Source organism: Oryctolagus cuniculus, chromosome 20 (assembly GCF_051225735.1).
Source record: "Oryctolagus cuniculus isolate XC-2025 breed Fujian yellow rabbit chromosome 20, ASM5122573v1, whole genome shotgun sequence".
Lineage (NCBI taxonomy): Eukaryota > Metazoa > Chordata > Mammalia > Lagomorpha > Leporidae > Oryctolagus > Oryctolagus cuniculus.
Genome location: NC_142886.1, coordinates 55158722 through 55182017, shown reverse-complemented (window position 1 = coordinate 55182017; position 23296 = coordinate 55158722). Strand labels below are relative to the sequence as shown.

The window sequence follows — 23296 nt, the reverse complement described above, 5'->3', positions numbered from 1 at the left end:
TGTGTTTGCAGGTGTCCAGTGCCAGAAGCAGCTGAAGGAGTCCGTGGGAGGCCTGTACCAGCCTGGGGGATCCCTGTAACGCTCCTGCAAAGGCTCCGGATTCACCCTCAGTAGCAATGCAATGTGCTGGGTCCACCAGGCTCCAGGGAAGGGGCTGGAGTGGATCGCATGTATTGATAGTTACGGAAGCACAAACTATGCAAGCTGGGTGAATGGCCGATTCACCATCTCCAGCCACAACGCCCAGAACATGGTGGATCTTGAAATGAACAGTCTGACAGCCGCGGACATGGCCACCTATTTCTGTGCCAGAGATACAGTGAGGGGCCCTCAGGCTGAGTCCAGACACAAACCTCCCTGCAGGGCCGCACGGCTCCACCAGGGGGCGCACAAAACGCACTGAATATATATTCTGGTCATGGGTAGGTGCAGAGGGACCATAAGCCCTGGTTTCCTGTTAGGGAATTTGGGTTTCCTCTCCTCTAACGCATTTGAAGTAATGGTTCTACTCTTATGATTCTGTCCCTGCCACTGACTGCACTGACGGATAGAAACTTTGAATAGAAGGAAGAAGTCCTACGTGACAACTTCGGGTTCATGACTGACAACTATCCTCACTGCGATCAGATATCATGGGGATCTGTGAGGATCTCGTGAGTCTTTTCCAGTCTAACTCGTGCTGGTGTCCTCAGGGCGCTACCGACTCTAGGACAATTTTTTCCCTTTATATCCTGGAGACAGCTGAGCCAGGATCTCTGGTCTGTTAAACCTCAACTATTTCCCTCTCTTCCTGTCAAAGTAGCCTGTGTGCGGACTGAACTGACATTTTATATTAAACTGTGGTGATCCACACTCACTTTCCACAGAATGTGGCCAGCTTTAATCCTGGAACAGTCTGTGGTCCCTGTGTGAACGTCACAGCACTCAGGAATGTACTTGCAGCTCAGCTGTGTCTCAGGCTGAGCTTCTGCAGGCACCTGGGAAGCCTACAGGGACTTCCTCATTCTCTAGGTCCTGGGACCCTCCTGGGGGGCTCCCTGCATTAACTCAGACGGGAAATGCACTGGACATCAGCAGTCAAGGTCATAACTGAATGGAAAGTGTTGTGTGTGCACTTCAAGTTGATCTGATTCTGTTGAGTGTTGTGGGACTCCCTGCACCTGCTGTGGTTCAGGGAGAGCAGAAAGTGGGACACACAGTGGCTGTGCACTCTGGGGCTGGAGTCCACATCACGGGGAGCTGTGTCTGTGGCTCCAGCATGATGACAGTGTCCTGAGGCTGAATCACAGCTTCAGGAAGAGCAAGTCTCGGAGACCGTGTGTCCAGAGTCCCTGCTCTTCACTCCATGTCTATGCTGACTGGGGTCATCAATGCATTTGGAGACTTCCATCAGTATTATAGAGGGAGACACCCAGGCTGCATATGAGAGTGATGGACACAGCCCATTTGCACACTTTCCCAGACTAGTAACTGACAGTGCACCCTGGAAGTCAGTAGATGATGGATGTGTTATGAGACCCCATCACCAAGGTGGGAACACTGATGCAGTTCCAAGCTCCTGGGTTCTAGCTGCCAAGCTTGATTCCACTGGAATTTATTTATCATCTCCATAAAATATTGGAAAATACTGGAAAGCACTACACCAGTATTCAGAGTGTTGAATCTCCATTTTTGATCATTTAATCATTTCCTTTACATAAGTGTTTGATATATAATACCAAAACATAGACATATGAGGTACAATGATTTGTGTTGATAGATAAATGTATCAAATTGAGTTTTTATGAAGGCAGACTTATTGACATGCTCATCAGAAAACCACATGTTTCCATGGTAGAATGCCAGTTGTCTCCTGTTTTGGAATTCTGTAGACACAATATTCCCTTCACTGCTGTGACCATGCTGTACAGTAGATCCTCAGTGTGTGGATCCTGTGGGACTGGAACTCTGACCTTGCTCCAGTGTCTCCTCTGCTTCTCCCTTGCTCAGACATGGTCTTCACCATCATACTTCCTGCCTCTGTGACTTCATCCTTTTATCCCATGTATCCAGCATCACGTATTATTTGTCTTCTTGTCCTGCATGGTTAGCAGAGTGTGCTTACCCTGACACATTATCCTTGGACATTATTCTCCAGGATCATCCGAGTTGTCCAAAATACAGAATTTCCTCATCTTTACTGCCATATAAACTTCCTGTTAAATATAATTTTGTCCATTTGTTCCATTGTTGATTCTTTCTTTATGAATATTTCACTGGATTGTATGTGTGAACTCTTGTGAATGCTGCTGCATTAGTTGAACATGGAAGAGCAGAGGTGTTTGCCACATTGATTGTGGTTCCCCTGGACACCTCCCTGGGATTTCATATTCCTTCTACTCAAAAATGGTGTTTGAAGATCCTGTGATAATTCTGTTTCAGTTTTGATGATTTTCCATAATAGTTTTACTTGTTTACCTGACTCTGATCTTGCACCAGGGTTATCTCCAGCTTCCTCCACATGGATTGTCAGCTCTGGATTGTAGGATAATACTCATTCTAACAGGAAGGATGGGATGTCTCATTGTGCATCTATTATGGACATGCATGATGGGCCCAATATATCATTTTATATGTTGCCTTTATATCTTTTTTAAAAAGTTAAAGATACTATTTCATTTATTTTGATATTTGTATTTACATATTTTTTCAAAAAGGCAAAGAGACTGAGACTGACAGTGATGTTCTAATTCCTGGTCACTTCCCAGATGGCTACAAAAGCTTCAGCTGGGTTAGGTGACAGCCATGTGCTTGGAATTCTGTCCAGGTGTCCACATGGCAGTACTTGGAACTTCACCTACTGCCTTCCAGAAGGGCTTAGGCAGGAATCTGACACTGGAACCAAACTAGGACACAGCACTTAGCATCCTGACACGGGAGGCAGGAATCCCTCAGGCTCACTCCAGTGCTGCTCCTGTCACCACCTTATCATCACTGCATTTAAGGAATTGATTGCTTCCCTTGGGATCAGTGGCTTGAGTTCATTCAACATTTGGAAATAGGCTCCTAACCATATGTATAGTAATCTTTCATTTATTTTAAGTATTTATTTTATTTGAAAGGCAGTGTTATAGCAAGAGATAAAGCTATCAACAGATGGAGAGAGAAGTTTCCATTCACTGCTTTTCTTCCTGAATGGCTGCAAAGGCTGGGATGGCTGAGCCTGAAGACAGGAGTCTGGAACTTCCCCCAGTTTCTCACAGAGCTGGAAGGGGACAAACACTTGGGTCATGGTAGACAGTGATCACCATTGCACTTCCTGCCTCTGTGAGTTCAAGCTTGTGGACTGCATGTATAACTAATGTCACATACTATGTGTCCACATCTACCTGCATTATTTCTATTAGCATATTATGCTCAAGGCTGACCAATGATTTCCTAATGACCGAACAACCTCCTTCTTAACACTGAATAATATTCCATGTCAAATATAACAGACTGCATTCACTGTTTTAGGCACCTTTTGCTTTATTGTAGACTGAACTATTGTGAACACAGCTGCATTACCTGAACCCAGGACTGCGGGTGAATTGTGACACAGTGACTTCTATCCAGTGCTTGAGCTGAACTCAGAGTCATGGTTACTAGACACAGGGAAGAGGGGGAACACAGGGCAGCTGATACCAGGGCACAAAGCACTCACAGGAAGGAATAATTCTGCCCACACCACAGTGGGCTGACTCAGTTCACCACAACCCATGACAGGTTCCATGAATAATGAGAACTGAGGCCTCCAGGCCCCTCCAACTCAGAGTGTAGGAAAGGAGGTGGAAATGTGAATGACACTGAGTTGATCTGTGCCCATTTCTACAACACACAGATTCCAATAGCACACAAACCCCACTAGCAAGCACAGTGTTCTGTGTTCATGATGAGTGTTAAATAAGGCAATGGATGAACAAGGAAACAAAACATAGTTAACCTTAAAAGAATCCACTTGCAGTCTTTTATCTGTTTAAAAGTGGGAGGCAGGCATTAGGACAAAATTGGCAAAGTCCCCACTAGAGACACCCGTGTTCCCATCAGAATGAATCATTCAGCCACACGACTTCCCACACTTTTTCTGATAATGCATTTTGGAAAACTGTAGATGACACTACAAGTGAATGAGCCCCTACCACTGACGTGGGAAACAAAGTTGCCGTTTTGGGCTCCAGGTTTTAGAAAGGCTAAGTCCTCGATGTTGTAGGCACTTGGGATGTCTGGGGCTGTCAATCAAAGGTGGAAATCTCCCTTTGTCACCTTTTCTGTCCATCTCTACATTTCTCTTTCTCTCACCCCTTCTCTCACTGTCACTATTCCAATGTTATTTAAATAGTTAAAAATGAACCAATGGTTATTTTAAAAATGAAGGACATGCTAACACTGGATTATTAAGGATACACACATATTAAAATGAAACAAGGTCATTGCCTTCAATTGTTTAAACAACAATGATAATGTAAAGATTTATATGATCTGAATCCTATCATAGCCATCAACCTACACCACAGGACACCACATCTGCCCTGGGCACTGTCCTGTCTGGGGCGTCTGACCCCATGCCTGCTATCTAGCGGCAGCACACGAAAACAGGGCCTCCCTCTGCCCATGAAAACCAGCACAGGCCTCACCCTGCAGATCTGGCACAGGAGCTCCAGCCCCAGGACTCCCAGGTGTCCACTCAGTGATCACACTCAACACAGATGCTCACCATGGAGACTGGGCTGCGCTGGCTTCTCCTGGTCGCTGTGCTCAAAGGTAATGATGGGGAACGCGGGGCACTGAGTCTGGGAGAGGACGTGAGTGAGAAACACAGAGAGTGTGCGTGACAGTGTCCTGACCAGGACGTCTGTGTTTGCAGGTGTCCAGTGTCAGCAGCTAGAGGAGTCCGGGGGAGGCCTAGTCCAGCCTGGGGAATCCCTGAAACTCATCTGGAAAGCCTCTGGATTCACCTTCAGTAGCTACTGGATTTGCTGGGTCCACCATGCTCAGGGAAGGGCCCGGAGTGCATCGGATGCATTTATCCTGATTATGGTAGCACAGACTACGTGAGCTCGGTGAATGACAGATTCACCATCTCCAGCCACAACGCCCAGAACACGGTGGATCTGAAAATGACCAGTCTGACAGCCGCGGACACGGCCACCTATTTCTGTGCCAGAGACACAGTGAGGGACCCTCAGGCTGAGCCCAGACACAAACCTCCCTGCAGGGGCGCGCGTCTCCACCAGGGGGCGCACAACACACACTGAGCAGACTCAACCTGCGCCCAGATGCAGTGGGAGGTGAATCGCTGATTCCTTCAGGAAATTTGGGTTTGCTGTAACCGTTTCCTACGTTCCAATTCTTGATGGATGATTCTGTCCCTAACACCGATCACCGAGCAGAAGTTTTGGTATCATGGTAAGACGTCACATGAAGAAAATGGAGTCGTTTTGAAGGAATGATTGACATCTCTGGGTCCCCAGCATCTGAGACCTGAGTGAGCTCTGGGCACACGGGGAGGCTTTTCGGGGTCTGAGTCTCTGGAGTGTGCCCCGTGGTATTCTCTGATGACGTCATCTGGGACCCTGCTGAGAGCCCAGGGGCAGTGTAGAGCCGGTCAGGGGCTATGGATGCTGCAGTGTTTCACATCCATGCCCTCCCCTCCTGCACAGCTGGGCCCCTGAGAGGCAGAGCTGACCCCGTGCTGCTGTTCCCTGGGGCTCCTGTGTCCATTCTCTGCAGCTGTGCCCTCGTCTCCCTTTCACTTCCTCACCCTGAACTCACAGGTTGAGGTCCACGTGCTCCAAACCCCAGGTCAGGGATTAACCTGCAGCTCAGGGGTGGCTCAGGCTGTGGCTCCTAGAAATCCTGCTTACTCTTCCTCACTCACGTCTCCTGGGATCCCCGGACCTGCTCTCATTTGCAAGCAGAGGTGGCCGTTGGTAGTGCAAGGGGTCAGACTCATGGAAAACACTGGGTGTGGAGAGGTCTTATTCCCCACACTCTGCTGGCCTTGTCTCCATCTCAGGGAGACCAGCAGGTGGGACAGCCCAGTGAGGTCTGCACTAGAGTCCAGGTGGTTCTGGACTGTGTCCTTGTGAGTCCAGCAGGATATTCCAACCCTGGAGCTGCATCCCTGCTGCCTGAGGCACCTGCCCCAGAGACTGTTTGTCCAGAGACTCTGACTCCTTCCTCCAACACAAAATAGTCCTCGTTTCCATCTTCCAATATGTGTGCTGTTTCAAATCCTGGATGAGACACCCAATCCTGGGCTTTGCTCTGGCCTTGGAAACAGCAGAAGGAGGCCCAAGTTCCTGTGCCCCTGCTCCCTCATGGGAGAACCTGAAGAACCTCCTGGCTCCGGGATTCCGATTGGCCCATCCCTGCCCTGGTGCCCAGCTTTGTATAGAAGCAGCAGATGGAAGACCACTTTCTCTCTCTCTGCATCTGCCACTCTGTATTTCTGCCTTTCAAATAAATAACCAAGTCTTTAAAAGAATACAAAAGAGAAAAATCAGTCCTTGCTTTCTCTCAGCTTCATAATCACCAGGAGTAAACAAATTTTCTGTCATTCACCAGAATAACAGCATCAACCCCATGTGTTTGCAAAATGTTTCCTGCAAAATTGCAATTGTCCTCTCATGTAGGATTCTTACAGAACCTAAGCAATTCCCTCAGCTGATATAGAGATGACGATTTCTGAGTGGCTCTGTCTAATTCTGTAAACACAGCTGAGTCTCTGTTTCAGGTAGGAACAGAGCATTGGCTAGTGTGTGGCTCTTCGATTGTTTTATTCCACCTGTTGATTCCATAATGGAGTACCCCGGAAAGGAGGTGTATGGAGCAAAAAGGTTTATTGAGCTCACAGCTATAAGGGTGCAAGTCCAGGATCAGACAGTGAGAATGTTGTGCCATCAGGCTTCCTAATATTGTGAACAGCAATGGGAGGGACCCCATCCCCACACAGGACTTCAGACGAGACCAGGGCTGACTCTAGCAGCACTGTGCTCTGTGCTGAAGCTGGGGACCCAGGAGATCTACTGTGATCTCCCCCATAGCAGATTCCCCAGAAATGAACAAATCCCACTAGGCCTCACTCGCAGAGCTCCCCCCACTTCCCCTGTGGTCATCTTGGGAGCTCACCTAAAACACACACCTCAGCCACAAGCAGATCAGAGAGGTTTGCTTCTACACCAATTGTAGGCCTGATGACACAGAACCTGTCATTCAGGATGAAGAAGCTAATTGTCTATCATAGTTATTTGAGACTGCAGAAGACTTGGGACCAGTTCTAAACACACAGACAATTTTTTTATTTATATTTATAACAGCTGATACAGACGGTTCATTTTATTTTTACAGCTCATTTTATTTATCTAGCGCTTACAGAGATTTCCTTTTTATTTCTTTGGGATACAGGCTATTCATCATACATATGGTATGTAAATAGTTACTTCCCTTGTGTGTAGGCTGCTCACTTCTCATCGGTCCACTTACAGTGCAGAAGCTCTCTAGTCTATGCAGCATCATCTGAAAATGTTTTCTTACATTGCATGAACTTTGGGGATCTAAAAGAAAAATCAAGGCCAGACTACTATCAGGGAGATTTTGCCCTATGTTTCCTTCCAGGAGTTGTACAATGGACTTTGCATCTGATGTCAGATCCTGGTTGTTCAATGCTTTTTATGTAAACATCAAGACCATGCACCCCCTGTCAGTGCTGTTATGTTAGGGTGAGGACAAACCACATCCACCCTCACAGGCTGCTCCCAGCATTCCGTGTGGTTCTGTTAGTGGCACTGGGGACCTCAGCTTCCTCCATGAGGCCCTGACATTGAATCTACTCATGGTGGGAGTCGTCACTGGATGCACTCCCCAGAGGCGACACCATTCCACAGCTCCCAGGAACCTGTGCTGGTTTTAATCAGTGGTGGTCAGTGTGGGGATTGCCAGGGGCAACGACACCTGATCAGACCTCCTGACTCAGTGTTCTCCTGCAGGTACTGGGTCCCAGCAGTGTGGCCCTTCCACCTGTCTTACCCTCCTGCACAGCAGAGCCCATTCCTCCACCAGGTCCTCTCCCTCTGCTGCTGGACCCTGTCCCCGACTTTCACTTCCCCACATGTCATGCTTCTTCTCCCCAGTCCTCAGCTTTGGGGGTGGAGCCATCCCCTGAAGATGCAGACTTCTGTGTCTTGGGGGATCAGTGCTGGCACAGTGTCTGGGGTGGACTCTGCTCACGAACATTTTCTACAGGATCCCACCAGGACATTGGTCATGATGGTTTCCTCCTGCAGGTGAATCACTTTCCTACTCAGTGGACACAGAGGAGCAGGGTCTGGGGTATTGAGGCTGAGGATGCTGTTCCTGCAGAGCCGTGAGCAGAGCCAGCACTGCTTGGTGTGCGTGTGTGGTCTCTCCAACTGAGCAGCTGAAGGCTGCATGTCAGGTGGAACTTACCCTCCATACTTGATGCACGGAGCCTCCCATCATGCATGTAGGGATCTCACCACCCAGTGATCCCACTGAGAGGGGCTCTAGGGAGGGGACAAGGCCATGAGTGTTGCTGCCTGCATGTAGGGAATACGACCTCTAGAGAGACCCTTCAGTAACTCAAGTTTTAACTTTCAGTTATTCCCATATGAGGCAAAGAAAAAGAGAGAGAGACACTCCCATGCACTGCACTTTCCCAAGTGTCACTCTGGCCAGCTCTGCTTCCCAGCCTCACCCAGTTTCCAGACAACAATCCGGCACATCCACAAGAGTGACAGGGCCCAAATGTCCTCCCTTAAACTTCTGATTCCTGGGGCTGCAGGAGCAGGAAAGTGGTATTGGGAGCCAGTGACACACATGAGACACAGGCTCTCCTTTGGTGGATGAATACATCTTAAACAGTGCAAATTTTAATGTTTTATTTCCTGTATTTCCATGAAATTTGATAACACAGTTAAGACTGATATACTCACAGTTGTGTCAAAGATGATATACCTACACTACTTTACTTTGAATTTTATTCTTATCAGATTTTCAGACCCCTATCTTACACCTTACACAAAATCCACTCAACATAGAATAAAGGTGTAAATCTATGACCCTACAATATCCAATTATTAGAGAACATTTGGGAAATGCTGCAAGACATTGGAATCGGCAAAGAGTTCTTGGAAAAGAACTCAGGGGCATAGGCAGTCAAAGCCAAAACTAATAAATAGGATTACATCCAATTGAGAAGTCTCTGTACAGCAAAAAAAAAAACCCTCAGGAATGTAAAGAGGCATCTTGCATAATGGGAGATATTATTTGTAAGCTATGCAATTGATATAGATTAATAACCAGAATCTACAAAGTGATTAAGAAACTCCACAACAACATAACAAATAACCCAGTTAAGAGATGGGCCGAGGACTTACACATTTTTCAAAAGAGGAAGTCCAAGTGGCCAACAGACACAAGAAAAAATGTTCAGGATAACTAGCTGTCAGGGAAATGCAAATCCAAACTACAATGTGGTTTCACCTCACCCCAGCCAGAACAGCTTCATACAGAAATCAACAAGCAACAAATGCTGATGAGGATGTGTGGAAAAAGGTGCCCTAATCCACTGTTGGTAGGAATGCAAACTGGTAAAGCCACCATGGAAGACAGTATAGAGATACCTCAAGACTCTGAATATAGACCTACTATATGATCCATGAACCCCACTCCTGGGAATTTACCCAGGGGAAATGAATTCACTACCCAAAGAAAGTTATCTGTACCTCCGTGTTTATTGCAACCAATTCAAAATAACTAAGAAATGGAATCAACCTAAATGCCCATCAACCAAAAACTGGATAAAGAAATTATGGGATATTTAAACATGGAATAATACACAGTGGTAAAAACAATGAAATCCAGTTATTTGCAACACAATGGATGAATCAAGAAAAGCTCATACTTGGTGAAATAAGCCAGTCCCAAAAGGACAAATACCACATGTTCTTCCTGATAGGTGAGAACTAACAGAGAACCTAAAAGGAAATCTAGAGAAGTGAAATAGATACTTTAAGAATGGATAACTAGAACTGCCCTTGTCTTAACTGTTGAGGAACAGGGTTTTTTTTTTTTTTGGTTTTTGGTTATTTTTCTTCCTACTATTTTTTTAACTTTTACTTAACATAGAGTCAATCATACGTGCATAAAGTCAATTGAAAATTGATCCCAGTAAAAAAAAGGATGGAAATAAGCATGGGAGGAGGAATTTGGTAACTGCAAAGCTGTATAGTTCTGCATACTTTCCTAAAGACTTACTTCTGAGGGTGCAGTTTAAAAACATGAGTGGGACTCCAAGTCCCAATAGCTTAGTGGTAAAAACGTCATCATAATTGTTAAAGTGATCATATTAAGTGTTAACATGAAGATTTAGATAGGATAAATTGAAAGTGATCATATAAATAGGATCAATGCCTGGTAATAATATAAATAGAATTATAAAGGACAGAAAGTTCCAACATGGGAAGAAGTCCACACAGCAGACTCATTGAATGACAATCGCTTTAAGTAACGCTCTGACCTGATAATCAGCCCTTAAGTCAACTTAGTCTGGCTGAAAAGCCGTGAGAGCATTTCAGGCATGGAAATCTAAGACACTGTGGCAAAAATGTTCTGCCTAAAGGATCTCTGTAAGTGAGAACCCAGGGGAAAGAAGTGGCCTCAAAGAAGAAGGTACTTTTCTCTAAAGCGAGAAGAAAATTTCCACTTTACTTATGGCCTTGTCCAAATACTGACAGTTTGTGGACTCAAAAGTCTTCCATAGCCTAAGCAGCTCATGTCAAGAGTCTCAGGTGGTCACTGACATCATACGTAAGAGTGTTTATTGTTAAATTAACAACAGGTCTCACTGTGCACTAACTCCCCATGCAGGACCTCCATCCTCAATGAGTTCTATTATGAGAGTTAACTGTAAAACCAGTTCTCAAACAGTTCTTGTATTTGTGTGTGTGTGTGTGTGTGTTTAAATCTTTACATAGTATAGAGTTGGTCTTCTGTGTACAAAGTTAATTGAAAATAAATCTTAATGGAGAATGGGAACGGCAAGGTGAGAGGAGGAGGAGGAGGGGTGAGAGAGTGGATGGGAGGGTGGGAATGCTGGGAAGAATCACTATATTCCTAAAGCTGTATTTTTGAAATTTGTATTCCTTAAAATAAATTTTAAAAAATTAAAAATTAAAAAACAATAATATTGTTATGTTCCTAAATATTCTCCAAGATTTTAAAAGATTTGTTGATACTACATATGGAATATTTAAGAAAAAGTTTTATTATTTATTGAAAGTCAGTGTTACACAGAGAGAGGGAAAGACACAGAGACAAGTTTTTCCATCTGCTGGTTCATCCCCCAGATGACAGTGACACCAGGAGACAGGAATTTCTTCGGGGTCTCCCACGTGGGTGCAGGGGCCAAATACTAGGACCATGCTTTTCTGCTCTCCCGGGTGCATCAGCAAGAGACGATTGGAAGTGCCGCAGCTGGAACAGGAACACACAGCACTATGGGATGCAGGCATCACAGGCAGTGGATTCACCTGCTGCACCACAGTGATGCTTTCTCCATTTCTGCGCATTCATTCTCAGTGTACAAATGCAGCACCGATGTTTCATAAATGGCACCTAGTGGTGGAGTATATTATTATCCATCATTTCTTGCACGTGCTGTGAGCCCTGCAGTTGGCAGTTTGTTACTGCTAGAACTTTCCCCCTTTCACAACCTTCCATCATGGCCACCAGGACCCAGTGCTTACATCAAGGAACACACAACACCAACTTCTTATCCTGCGTGTGAGCTTCCACACATGAGAAACACAAGAGGCACCCATCCTTCATGCCCTGGCTGATGTCACTAGGCACAATGACCTGCATCAAAACAAAGATGTCCTGAAATCATAACTGTACAGAATCATGGAAAGAATCATATGTTCTGTGTCGTTACCTGTGCTACCAAACACCAGGGGACACTGTGCTCTGCCAGAAACCTATGCTCTCTGAAGTGCACAACCCCATGTCTGCTATACAGGGGCAGCACATGCAAATAGGGCCTCCCTCTGCCCATGAAAACCAGCCCAGGCCTCACCCTGCAGCTCTAGCACAGGAGCTCCAGCCCCAGGACTCCCAGGTGTCCACTCAGTGATCGCACTCAACACAGACGCTCACCATGGAGACTGGGCTGTGCTGGCTTCTCCTGGTCGCTGTGCTCAAAGGTAATGATGGAGAACGTGGGGCACTGAGTCTGGGAGGGGACGTGGGTGAGAGACACAGAGAGTGTGAGTGACAGCTTCCTGACCAGGATGTCTGTGTTTACAGGTGTCCAGTGTCATCAGCTGGAGGAGTCCGGAGGGGGTCTGGTCCAGCCGGAGGATCCCTGATACTCTCCTGCAAAGCCTCTGGAATCTACTTCAGTAGCTATGGCATGAGCTGGGTCCGCCAGGCTCCAGGGAAGGGGCTGGAGTGGATCGCATACATTTATCTTGGTTTGGTATCACAAACTACACGAACTCCGTGAAGACCCGATTCACCATCTCCAGCGACAACGCCCAGAACACGGTGTTTCTGCAAATGAACAGTCTGACAGACGAGGGCACAGCCATGTATTTCTGTGTCAGAGACACAGTGAGGGGCCCTCAGGCTGAGCCCGGACACAAACTTCCCTGCAGGGATGCACGGTTCCACCAGGGAGTGCACACGATGTATTAAGCTCAGAATATGGTCCTGCACAGGTGCAGAGGGAAATTAAGCCCTGGTTACCTGTCAGGGAATTGGGGTTTCCTCTCCTACAGTTCTGAGGGAAGACTGCTACTTTTATGATTCTGTCCCTGCCACTGACTTTACTGACATAGAGAAGTTTGATGTGACAGGATGAAGTCCTATGTGAACAAATTCAGGTTCGTGAACGATGACTGTGGTGACCAGGGTCAGAGATATGGGACTCTCTGAGGACCTCGTGAGTGTTTTCAAGTCTGAATCAGGACAGTGCCCTCAAACACTGCTGACTTTAGGACAATTTTAGTTTTCCTTTAAAACTCAGAGAGAGCTGAGCCAGAGACTTGATTTGTTAACCTCAATTATATATGTCATCAAACTGCTCCTGTCAGAGTAGCCTGTGTGCTAAAATGAACCAACCATCTTATTTTAAAAGGTGGCTGTTCCACAGGTTCCACAGTCTTTATACCCGATCTCCATTTTTCCTTTAATCCTGAAACAGTCTGTGACCCTGTGTGAATGTCACAGCACTCAGGAATGTACTTGCAGCTCAGCTGTGTCTCAGGCTGAGCTTCTGTAGGCACCTGGGAAGCCTAAAGGGACTTCCTCATCCTCTAGGTCCTGGGACCCTCCTGGGGGGCTCCCTGCCTGAACTCAGAAGGGAAATGCACTGGACATCAGCAGTCAAGGTCATAACTGAATGGAAAGTGCTGGGTGTGCACTTCCAGCTGATCTGGTTCTGCTCCAGTGTCGTGGGACCCCCTGCACCTGCTGTGGTTGAGGGAGAGCAGAAAGTGGGACACACAGTGGCTGTGCACTCTGGGGCTGGAGTCCACATCACGGGGAGCTGTGTCTGTGGCTCCAGCATGATGCCCAGTGTCCTGAGGCTGAATCACAGCTGCATGAAGAGCCAGTCTCGGAGACCATGTGTCCAGAGTCCCTGCTCTTCACTCCGTGTCTATGCTCACTGGCGTCAACAATCCATTTGCAGTCTTAGATCAGTTTTAGAGAGGGAGACACCCAGGCTGCATATCAGAGTCCTGGACAGAGCCCATTTACACATTTCCCACACTTGTACTGACAATGCACCCTGGAAGACAGTAGGTGATGATTCAGTTTTAGAGAACAGAATTTTCACTATTTGCCATTTTTCCATTTCCTTTTCATGACTGTTTGATAAATAATAAGTGAACATAGACATATGAGGTACAATGATATGTGTTGAAAATCAATGTATCAAATTGAGTGGAATTATGAAGTCCGAGTTATTGACATGCTCATCGCAAAACGCACTGTCGCTCCCCCACTTGCGGAGGAACGACACCGGACCCTGCACTGTTGTGTTTGCCCGGTCCTTCCTGGGTTTGCTGCCGCTCCCCCCTGCTTCCGGGAAGGAGCAGCACACCGCCGGCTGGCTCTCTCAGGGCTTGCTCAGATGTTCCTTCTGCATGTTGTCTCTCTCTCCTCCTTTATAGTCCTCTTCCACCAATCCCAATTCTGCTGGCGTTCTCTCCCCACGTGCTGAGCATGCTGCTCTCCTCCAATCAGGAGCGGGATCAGATTCTGCAGCTTGTTAGTCGAATTGGTGAGGCAGCTGTGTGGTAGTTGTTTATTCTCTCTCAGCGCCATATGGTGGGAGATCAGATGCATAGAATTAGTCTTAGCAGTTCCAGTAATTTAGTCTAGTCTCCGTTGCTCCCCACACGCACATGTCTCATGTAGAATGGCATCTGTCTCCTGTTTTGGAATTCTGTAGATACAATATTCCCTTAACTGCTGTCACCATGCTGTACAGCAGATCCCTCAACGTGTGGATCCTGCCGGCCTGAAGCTCTGTCCTTCTTACTCTTTACTGCAATATAAACTTCCTGTTAAAGTATAACCCTTTCCACTTGTCCCATTATCCATTCCTTCTTCAATGCAAATTTCACTGGATTATATGTGTGAGCTCTCGTGAATTATGCTGCATTAATTGTACATGGAACTGCAGATGTGTTTGCCACAGTGGCTGTGGATCCCCTGGGCACCTCCCTGGGATTTCATGTTTCTTCTACCAGGCAACAGTGTTTGAGGATCCTGTGATAATTGTATTTCTCAGCTTTTGATGTTTTCCATGGAAGCTTTACTAACTTATCTGACTCCAGCCTTGTACCAGGGTTTTCTTCTCTCTCTTCCTGCACAAGACTTGTCAGCTCCGGTATGTCTGATGATACTCAGTCTACCAGGAGGGATTGGCTGTCACATTGTGCTTCTAACATGGACATGCATGATGATTTCAGATTTAAAGCATTTTTATACATTTGCCTTTGTATATTTTCTTCAAAAAGTTACAGATATACTTTTACCTCTTTTAAAACTTGTATGTGTTTATTTGTCCAAAAAGACAAAGCGACAGAGAGTGACAGACAGTGATCTACTGAATCCTGGGTAACTTCCCAGATGCCCATAAAAGCTGGATTTGGTCAGATCACAGCCAGGTGCATGAATTCAGTCCAGGTCTCATACATGGGATTAACTCAGACTTCTCGTACTGCCTCCCAGAGTGTGCATTGGCAAGAGTCTGAAATAGAACCAAAATTTGGACATAAACCTAAGCATCCTAAACGGGAGGCAGGAATCCCACGTGATACCTTCAAGGCCAGTCCTGTCACCCACCTTATCAGTAACTACATTTTTTTTAGACAGGCAGAGTTAGACAGTGAGAGAGAGAGAGAGACAGAGAGAAAGGTCTTCCCTCCATTGGTTCCCCCTGCAAATGGCCGCTACAGCCAGCGTGCTGTGCTGATCTGAAGCCAGGAGCCAGGCGCCTCCTCCCAGTCTCTCATGCGGGTGCAGGGCCCAAGCTCTTGGGCCATCCTACACTGTCTTCCCGGGCTACAGCAGAGAGCTGGACTGGAAGAGGAGCAACCGGGACAGAATCTGACACTCCGACCGGGACTAGAACCCGGAGTGCCGGAACAGCAGGTGGAGGAGTAGCCTAGTGAGCTGCATCACCGGCCAATCAGTCACTACATTTAAACAATTGATTTCTTCCCTTGTGATTCCGTTGTAAGATGTCATTCAACATTTGGATCTAGGCTCCTAAGCATATGTGTAAGCATCTGTCTTTTACTTTAAATATCTTTTATTTCAAAGTCAGTTTATAGCAAGAGAGGAACACCCAAAGAGATGAAGAGAGAATCTTCCATCCACTGGTTTCCTTCCTGAATGGCTGCAAAGGCTGGAAATGGCTGAGGCTGAAGCCAGGACCCAGGGACGTTCTCTAGGTTTCCCACATGGCTCAAAGGGGACAAACACTTGGGTCATCATTGACCCAGGTCCATTAGTAGGGAGCTGGATTTGAAGTGGAGCAAGCAGAATCTGAACCCATGCTCCTGTGTGATGCATGCATAGTAGGTATGGCAGCTTAACCTGCAGGGCCACAACATTGGCCCCCACGGCTGTGATCTGAAAATACTTTCTCCCCATCTGGGGCGACTCCTGGTTCTTCAATCACTCTCTTTGTTACACAGGAGCTCTGTAGTTGGATCCATTATCTTTTGCCTATTTTTGCTTGGTTGCCTGTACTTTGGAGCTTATCAAAAAGTCATTGCCCAAACCAATGTCAGCTTGCTTTTGCCCAGTGTTTTCTTCTAGAACTTTACAGTCTCAGGTCTTGTTTTTTAGGTATTTTTCAAGCTCACTCTGTTTCTGTATCTGGTGTGAGATGACCACATAATTGAATTATTTTCAAGTGCATTCAAGTTTCCCCAACCCCATGTATGACAGAATACCCATCCCCCATTCTGTGTGTGGCACCATGCATGCAATCAGTTTTCTGAGAATGTGTTTTTTTATTTCTACGTTTCTGTTGTGCTCCACAGCTCTGGGTGTCTATGTTATCCCAGCACCAGGTCTGATTTCAGCTCAGCTAGGATGAAGCCTCCTGCTTTGCTATTTATCTCAACACTGTTCAGTCATCATTACCCTGAAATTTTCATGTGAATTCCAGAATTTTATTCCTCTTCCTGTGAAGAATACAGGGTGTTTGACAGGAAATGCATTGAATCTGTGAATCACATGGTAGCTTGGCTATTTTAGCAAGATCATTTCTTCATACCACAACTATGTCATTAAAATGTACAGGTAATCTTCAGATTCCTTTTCAGTTTTTATTTATTTTTATTTTTATTTTTTATTTTTTTTGACAGGCAGAGTGGACAGTGAGAGAGAGAGAGACAGAGAGAAAGGTCTTCCTTTGCCGTTGGCTCACCCTCCAATGGCCACCTAGGCAGGCGTGCTGTGGCCAGCACACTGCGCTGATCCAATGGCAGGAGCCAGGTGCTTCTCCTGGTCTCCCATGGGGTGCAGGGCCCAAGCACTTGGGCCACCCTCCACTGTACTCCCTGGAAACAGCAGAAAGCTGGCCTGGAAGAGGGGCAACCGGGACAGAATCCGGCGCCCTAACCGGGAATAGATCCCGGTGTGTCGGTGCTGCAAGACAGAGGATTAGCCTAGTGAGCCACAGTGCCAGCTAAGACCCCTATCTTACACCTTATACAAAAATCCACTCAACAAGGATTAAAGATAAACACCTATGATCCCACACCATCCAATTAGTAGAGAACATTAGGGAAGCCCTCAAGACACTGGCACAGGTAAAGAGTTCTTGGAAAAGACCTCAGAGACATAGGAAGTCAAAGCCAAAATTAATAAATGGGATTAGATCAAATCGGGAATTCTCTGTGTGGTAAAAGAAACACTCAGGCAAGTGAAGAGGCATCTGACAGCATGTGCGAAATTATTTGCAAGCTATGCAACGGATATGGATTATTATTTACAAAGAATTTACAAAGAGATGAAGAAATTCCAAAAACAAAACAAGCAACCCAGTTAAGAGATGGGCCAAGGACTTACACATTTTTCAAAAGAGGAAGTCCAAATGGCCAACACAGACACATGAAAAAATGTTCAGCGTCACTAGCTGTCAGGGAAATGCAAATCAAACCACAAGGAGGTTTCACATCACCCCAGCTAGAATGGCTTCATACGGAAATCAACAAACATCAAATGCTGGCGAGGTTGTGGGGAAAGGTGCCTGAATCCACTGTAGGTGGGAATGCAAACTTGTAAAGCCACTATGGAAGACACTATGGAGATATCTCAAAAATCTGAATATAGTCCTACCTTATATGACCCAGGAATCCCACTCCTGGGAACTTACCCAAGGGAAATGAATTCACTACACACAAGAGACACCTGTACCTCCATGCTTATTGCAGCTCTATTCACAATAGCTAAGAGATGGATTCAACCTAAATGCCCATCAACCAAAAACTGGATAAAGAAATTATGCGATGTGTACACTATGGAATACTACACAGTGGTAAAAACAATAAGATCCGGTTATTCGCAACACAATGCATGAATCTGATAAAGATCATACTTTGTGAAAAAGGCCAGTACCCCAGGGACAAATACCACATGTTCTTCCTGATAGGTGAGACCTGACAGAGCACCCAAAAGGAAACCTAGGGAAGTGAAATTGACACTTCGAGAAGGGAAGACTTGAGCTGCCCTTGTCTTGACTGGTGAGGGACAGTTTTTTGTTTGTTTGTTTTTTGTTTGTTTGTTTATTTTTCTTCCTACTATTTGTTGAAGAATTTATGTAACATTCAGTCCATTGTATGCACATACAGTCAATTGAAAATTGATCGCAGTAAAAAATAGGAATGGGAGTAAGAGCAGGAGGAGGAATTTTTTAACTGTAAAGTGCATACATTCCTATGGACTTACTTCTAAACACACAATTTAAAATTTGGTTGTGGGATTCCAAGTCCCATGAAACTTAATTAAAGTGATCACATTAAGTGTAAGGTGAACACATAGATAGGATTAAGTGTTAAAGTGATCATATAAATAGGATCAAGTTCCTGGTAATAAGAAGAGATAGAATTAAAAAGAGAGAATGTTCCAACATGAGCAGAAGTCTACACAGCAGACTCATAGAATGATAATCGCTTTAAGTAACACTCTGACCTGATAATCAGCCCTTCAGTCTTTCTGGTGTGGCTGAAAAGCCCATGAGAACATTTCAGGCATGAAATCCAAGACACTGTGGCAAAAATGTTCTGCCTAAAGGATCTCTGTGACTGAGACCTCAGGCAGTAGAAGTGGCCTCAAAGAAGGAGGTACTTTTCTCTAAAGGGATGAGAGAACTTCCACTTTGCTCATGGCCTTGTCCAAATACTATCAGAGTTTGTGGACTCAAAAGGCTTCCATAGCCTAAGCAGCTCATGTCAAGAGTCTCAGGTGGTCACTGACATCATACTTAAGAGTGTTAATTGTTAAATTAACAACAGGTCTCACTGTGCACTAACTCCCCATGCAGGACCTCCATCCTCAATGAGTTCTATTATGAGAGTTAACTGTAAACCAGTTCTCAAACAGTTCTTGGATATGTGTGTGTGTGTGTGTGTGTGTGTGTGTGTGTGTGTGTGTTTAAATCTTTACATAGTACAGAGCTGGTTTTCTGTGTAGCAATACAAGTGAATCTTGATGATGGATCTTGATCTTGAATCTGTGTACCAACTTAAAGTGAGTCCTATTGGAAAACTGAACTGACAAGTGGAGAGGGATGAGAAAGGTGGTGGGAATGTAAGTGGGAGGGCAGAAATGCTGGGAAGAATATCTATATTCCTAAAGATGTACTATGACATTTTTATTCCTTAAAAATAAATTTTAAAAAATACAAAATAAATTCAAAATTGAAAAACAATAATATTGTTATGTGGACATCATTCAGCCTGTTGATAAATTTCCTCCAGGACTTTAAAAGTTTGTTGATACTACATATGCAATCTTTTAGAAAAGATTTATTTATTTATTGAAAGTCAGTGTTACACAGAGAGAGGGAAAGACCCAGAGACAAATTCTCCATCTGCTGGTTTACTCACCCAAATGACATTGACACCTAGAGCCAGGAGTTTCTTCCCAGTCCCCACATGGGTGCAGAGGCCCAATCACTTGGACCATGCTTGTCTGCTTTCCCAGGTGCATCAACAAGAGATGATTGGAAGTGCAGCTGGAATAAGAACAGACAGCAGTATGGGATGTAGGCATCACAGGCGGAAGATTCACATGCTACACCACTGTGATGTTTTCTCCATTTTCTGCAAATTTGTTCTCAGTGTATAAATGCACCAGTGATTTTTCAAAAATGGCATGTAGTAGTGGAGTATATTTTTCTCCATTATTTGTTGCATGTGCTGTGAGCCCTGTAGTCGGCAGTTTGTTTCTGTTAGTAGTCTCCTGCAAAGCCTCTGGATTCACACTCTAACCATGCAATGGACTGGGTCCGCCAGGCTCCAGGGAAGGGGCTGGAGTGGATTGCAGCTAATAGTTATAATGGTGGTAGCACATACTATGCGAACTCCGTGAATGGCTGAGTCATCATCTCCAGAAACAACGCCCAGAGCACCGATTTATTGACAAGCTCATCAGAAAACCCTATGTTTCCATGGTAGAATGGCATTTGTCTCCTGTTTTGGAATTCCACAGACACAATATTCCCTTCACTGCTGTCACCATCCTGTGCAATAGATCACTGAATGTGTGGATCCTGTCGGGCTGAAACTCTGACCTTGAACAGCGTCTCCTCTGCTCCTCCCTCGCTCAGACTTTGGTCTCACCATTGTATGATGCCTCTGTGAGTTCATCCTTTTTATCTCATGTAACCAGCATCTCATATTATTTGTCTTCTTGGCCTTGATGGTTTTCAGAGTGTACTTATCCTGACACATTATCCTTGGACATTATTCTCTAGGATCATCCAAGTTGTCCAAAATACAGAATTTCTTCCACTTTACTGCCATATAAACTCCTGGTAAAATGTAGCTTTGTACATTTGTTCCATTGTTGATTCTTTCTTCCATGAAAATTCCATGGATTATATGTGTGAACTATTGAGATTGGCGCTGCTTTAATTGAACATGGAACTGCAGATGTCTTTGGCACAGTGACTGTGGATCCACTGGACACCTCCAGGGATATCATATTCCTTCTACCCAGAAATGGTGTTTGTAGATCCTGTGGTAATTGTACTTGTCAGTTTTTGACGATTTTCCATAACATTTTGACTAATTTTCCTGACCCCAGCCTTGTCCCAGGGTTGTCGTCTCACTCTGCCTCCCCAAGAATTGTCACCCTTGGATTGTCTGATAATTCTCATTCTACCCGGAGGGATGGGATGTCTCATTGTGCTTCTAACAGGGATATGCATGCTGTTCCCAGGTTTACAGCATTTTGTATGTTACCCTTTATATAACGTCTTTAAAAGTTTATAGATATTATTTCACTTATTTTAAAATTTGTATGTATGTATGTGTTCAAAGAGAGACTGAGACTGACAGTGATCTTCCAATGCCTGGTCACTTCTCCGATTGCTACAAAAGATTCAACTGGGTCAGGTGACAGCCAGGTGCTTGGAATTCTGTCCAGGTGTCCACATGGCAGTACTTGGAACTTCACCTATGGCCTCCCAGAGTGTGCTTAGGCAGGAAACTGAAACTGGAACCAAACGAGGACACAGCACTCAGCATCCTGACAGGGGAGGCAGGAATCCCACAGGGTCACTCCAGTGCTGCTCCTGTCACCACCTTATCATCACTGCATTTAAACAATTGATTTCTTCCCTTGGGATTCAGTTGCTTGAGATCATTCAACATTAGGAAATAGGCTCCTAATCATATGTATAATTAATCTTCAATTATTTTAAGTATCTATTTATTTTATTTTAAAGACAGTGTTATAGCAAGAGAGGAAGAGACCAACAGATAGAGAATCTCAATCCGTTGCTTCACTTCCTGAATGGTTACAATTTTGGGGCTGCAAAAGCATGAAGTCAGGAGCCTGGAACTTCCTGCAGTTTCACACAGGGCTGGAAGGAGACAAACACTTGGGTCATGGTACACAGTGATCTCCATTGCACTTCCTCCCTCTGTGAGTTCAAGCTTGTGGACTGCATATATAACTAATGTCACATACTATGTGTCCACATCTACCTGCATTATTTCTGTTAGCATATTATGCTCAAGGCTGACCCATGATTTCCTAATGACAAAACAATCTCCTTCTTAACACTGAATAATATTCCATGTCAAATGTAACAGACTGCATTCACCGTTTTATGCACATTTCGCTTTATTGTAGACTGAACTATTGTGAACACAGCTGCATTACCTGAACCCAGGACTGTGGGTGAATTGTGACACAGTGACTTCATACCCAGTGCTTGAGCTGAACTCAGAGTCATGGTTACAGAACAGGGAAGAGGGGGATCAGGGGATGGCTGATACCAGGGCACAAAGCACCACTCAAAGCAAGGAATAATTCTGCCCCCACCACAGTGGGCTGACTCAGTTCACTACAACCCACGACATGTTCCACAAATAAGCAGTACTGAGGACACCGGTCTCCCAATACAAAGTGATGGAACGGAGGTAGAAATGTGAATGACAGTGAGTTGATCTGTGCCCATTTCTGCAACACACAGATTCCAATAGCACACTACACACCACTAACACATACAGTGTTCTGTGTTAATGAACAGTTGTAAAATAAGGTAATGGATGAATAAGGAAACAAGACATAGTATCCTTAAATGAATCCACTTGCAGTCTTTCATCTGTGTAAATATGGGAGGCAGGCATTAGGACAAAATTGGCAAAGTCCCCACTAGGGACACCCGTGTTCCCATCAGAGTGCTGCTTGAGCCCAGCCACACGGCTTCCTATACTTTTTCCTGATAACACATCGTGGTAAACTACAGATGACGCTATAGCGATAGAGCCCCTACAACCGACAAAGGAAACACAGACGCAGTTCTGGGCTCCAGGTTTTAGAAAGGCTAACTCCTAGATGTTGTAGGCATTTGGGGAGTTTGGGGCTGTCAATCCAAAGGCAGAAATCTCCCATTTTCATCTTTGCTGTCCATCACTACACTTGTGTTTCTCTCACCCCTTCTCTCTATCACTATTCCAATGTCTTTCATATAGATGATATAGATGTCAATAGATAATATGAAACAATTGTTATTTAAAAAATGAAGGACATGATATTGCTAACACTGGATACTAAGGGTACACACATACTAAAATGAAAAAACAATAAAACATAAAAAATTCATATGATCCGAATCCTATCATAGCCTACACCCCCAGGACATGTACATCTGCCCTGGGCCCTGTCCTGTCTGAGGCATCTGACCCCATGCCTGCTATATAGGGGCAGCTCATGCAAATAGGGTCTCCCTCTGCCCATGAAAACCAGCCCAGCCCTCACCCTGCAGCTCTGGCACAGGAGCTCCAGCCCCAGGACTCCCAGGTGTCCACTCAGAGATCGCACTGAACACAGACACTCACCATGGAGACTGGGCTGCGCTGGCTTCTCCTGGTCGCTGTGCTCAAAGGTAATGATGGGGAATGTGGGGCACTGAGTCTGGGAGAGGACGTGAGTGAGAGACACAGAGAGTGTGAGTGACAGTGTCCTGACCAGGACATCTGTGTTTGTAGGTGTC

General features: G+C 45.3%; 1 protein-coding gene and 3 pseudogenes across 2 annotated transcripts in view; all 4 read left to right on the top strand.

The window, feature by feature from the left end:
• The window catches only part of LOC149120243 (immunoglobulin heavy variable 3-23 pseudogene), a 393977-nt pseudogene that overhangs the window by 116014 nt on the left and 254667 nt on the right, over positions 1-23296 (top strand). The window lies entirely within an intron of this gene.
• On the top strand, positions 4734-5273 carry LOC138847322 (immunoglobulin heavy variable 3-74 pseudogene; annotated as a pseudogene).
• LOC138847321 (immunoglobulin heavy variable 3-23 pseudogene) lies at positions 12143-12735 on the top strand (annotated as a pseudogene).
• Positions 23077-23296, top strand: part of LOC100353328 (immunoglobulin heavy variable 3-11) — a 226253-nt gene continuing 226033 nt past the window's right edge. Inside the window, exon 1 of the mRNA XM_089322802.1 lies at positions 23077-23188. Coding sequence (XP_089178928.1) covers positions 23143-23188 — 46 coding nt within the window. The 5' untranslated portion in view covers positions 23077-23142. The remainder of the gene's footprint in view (positions 23189-23296) is intronic.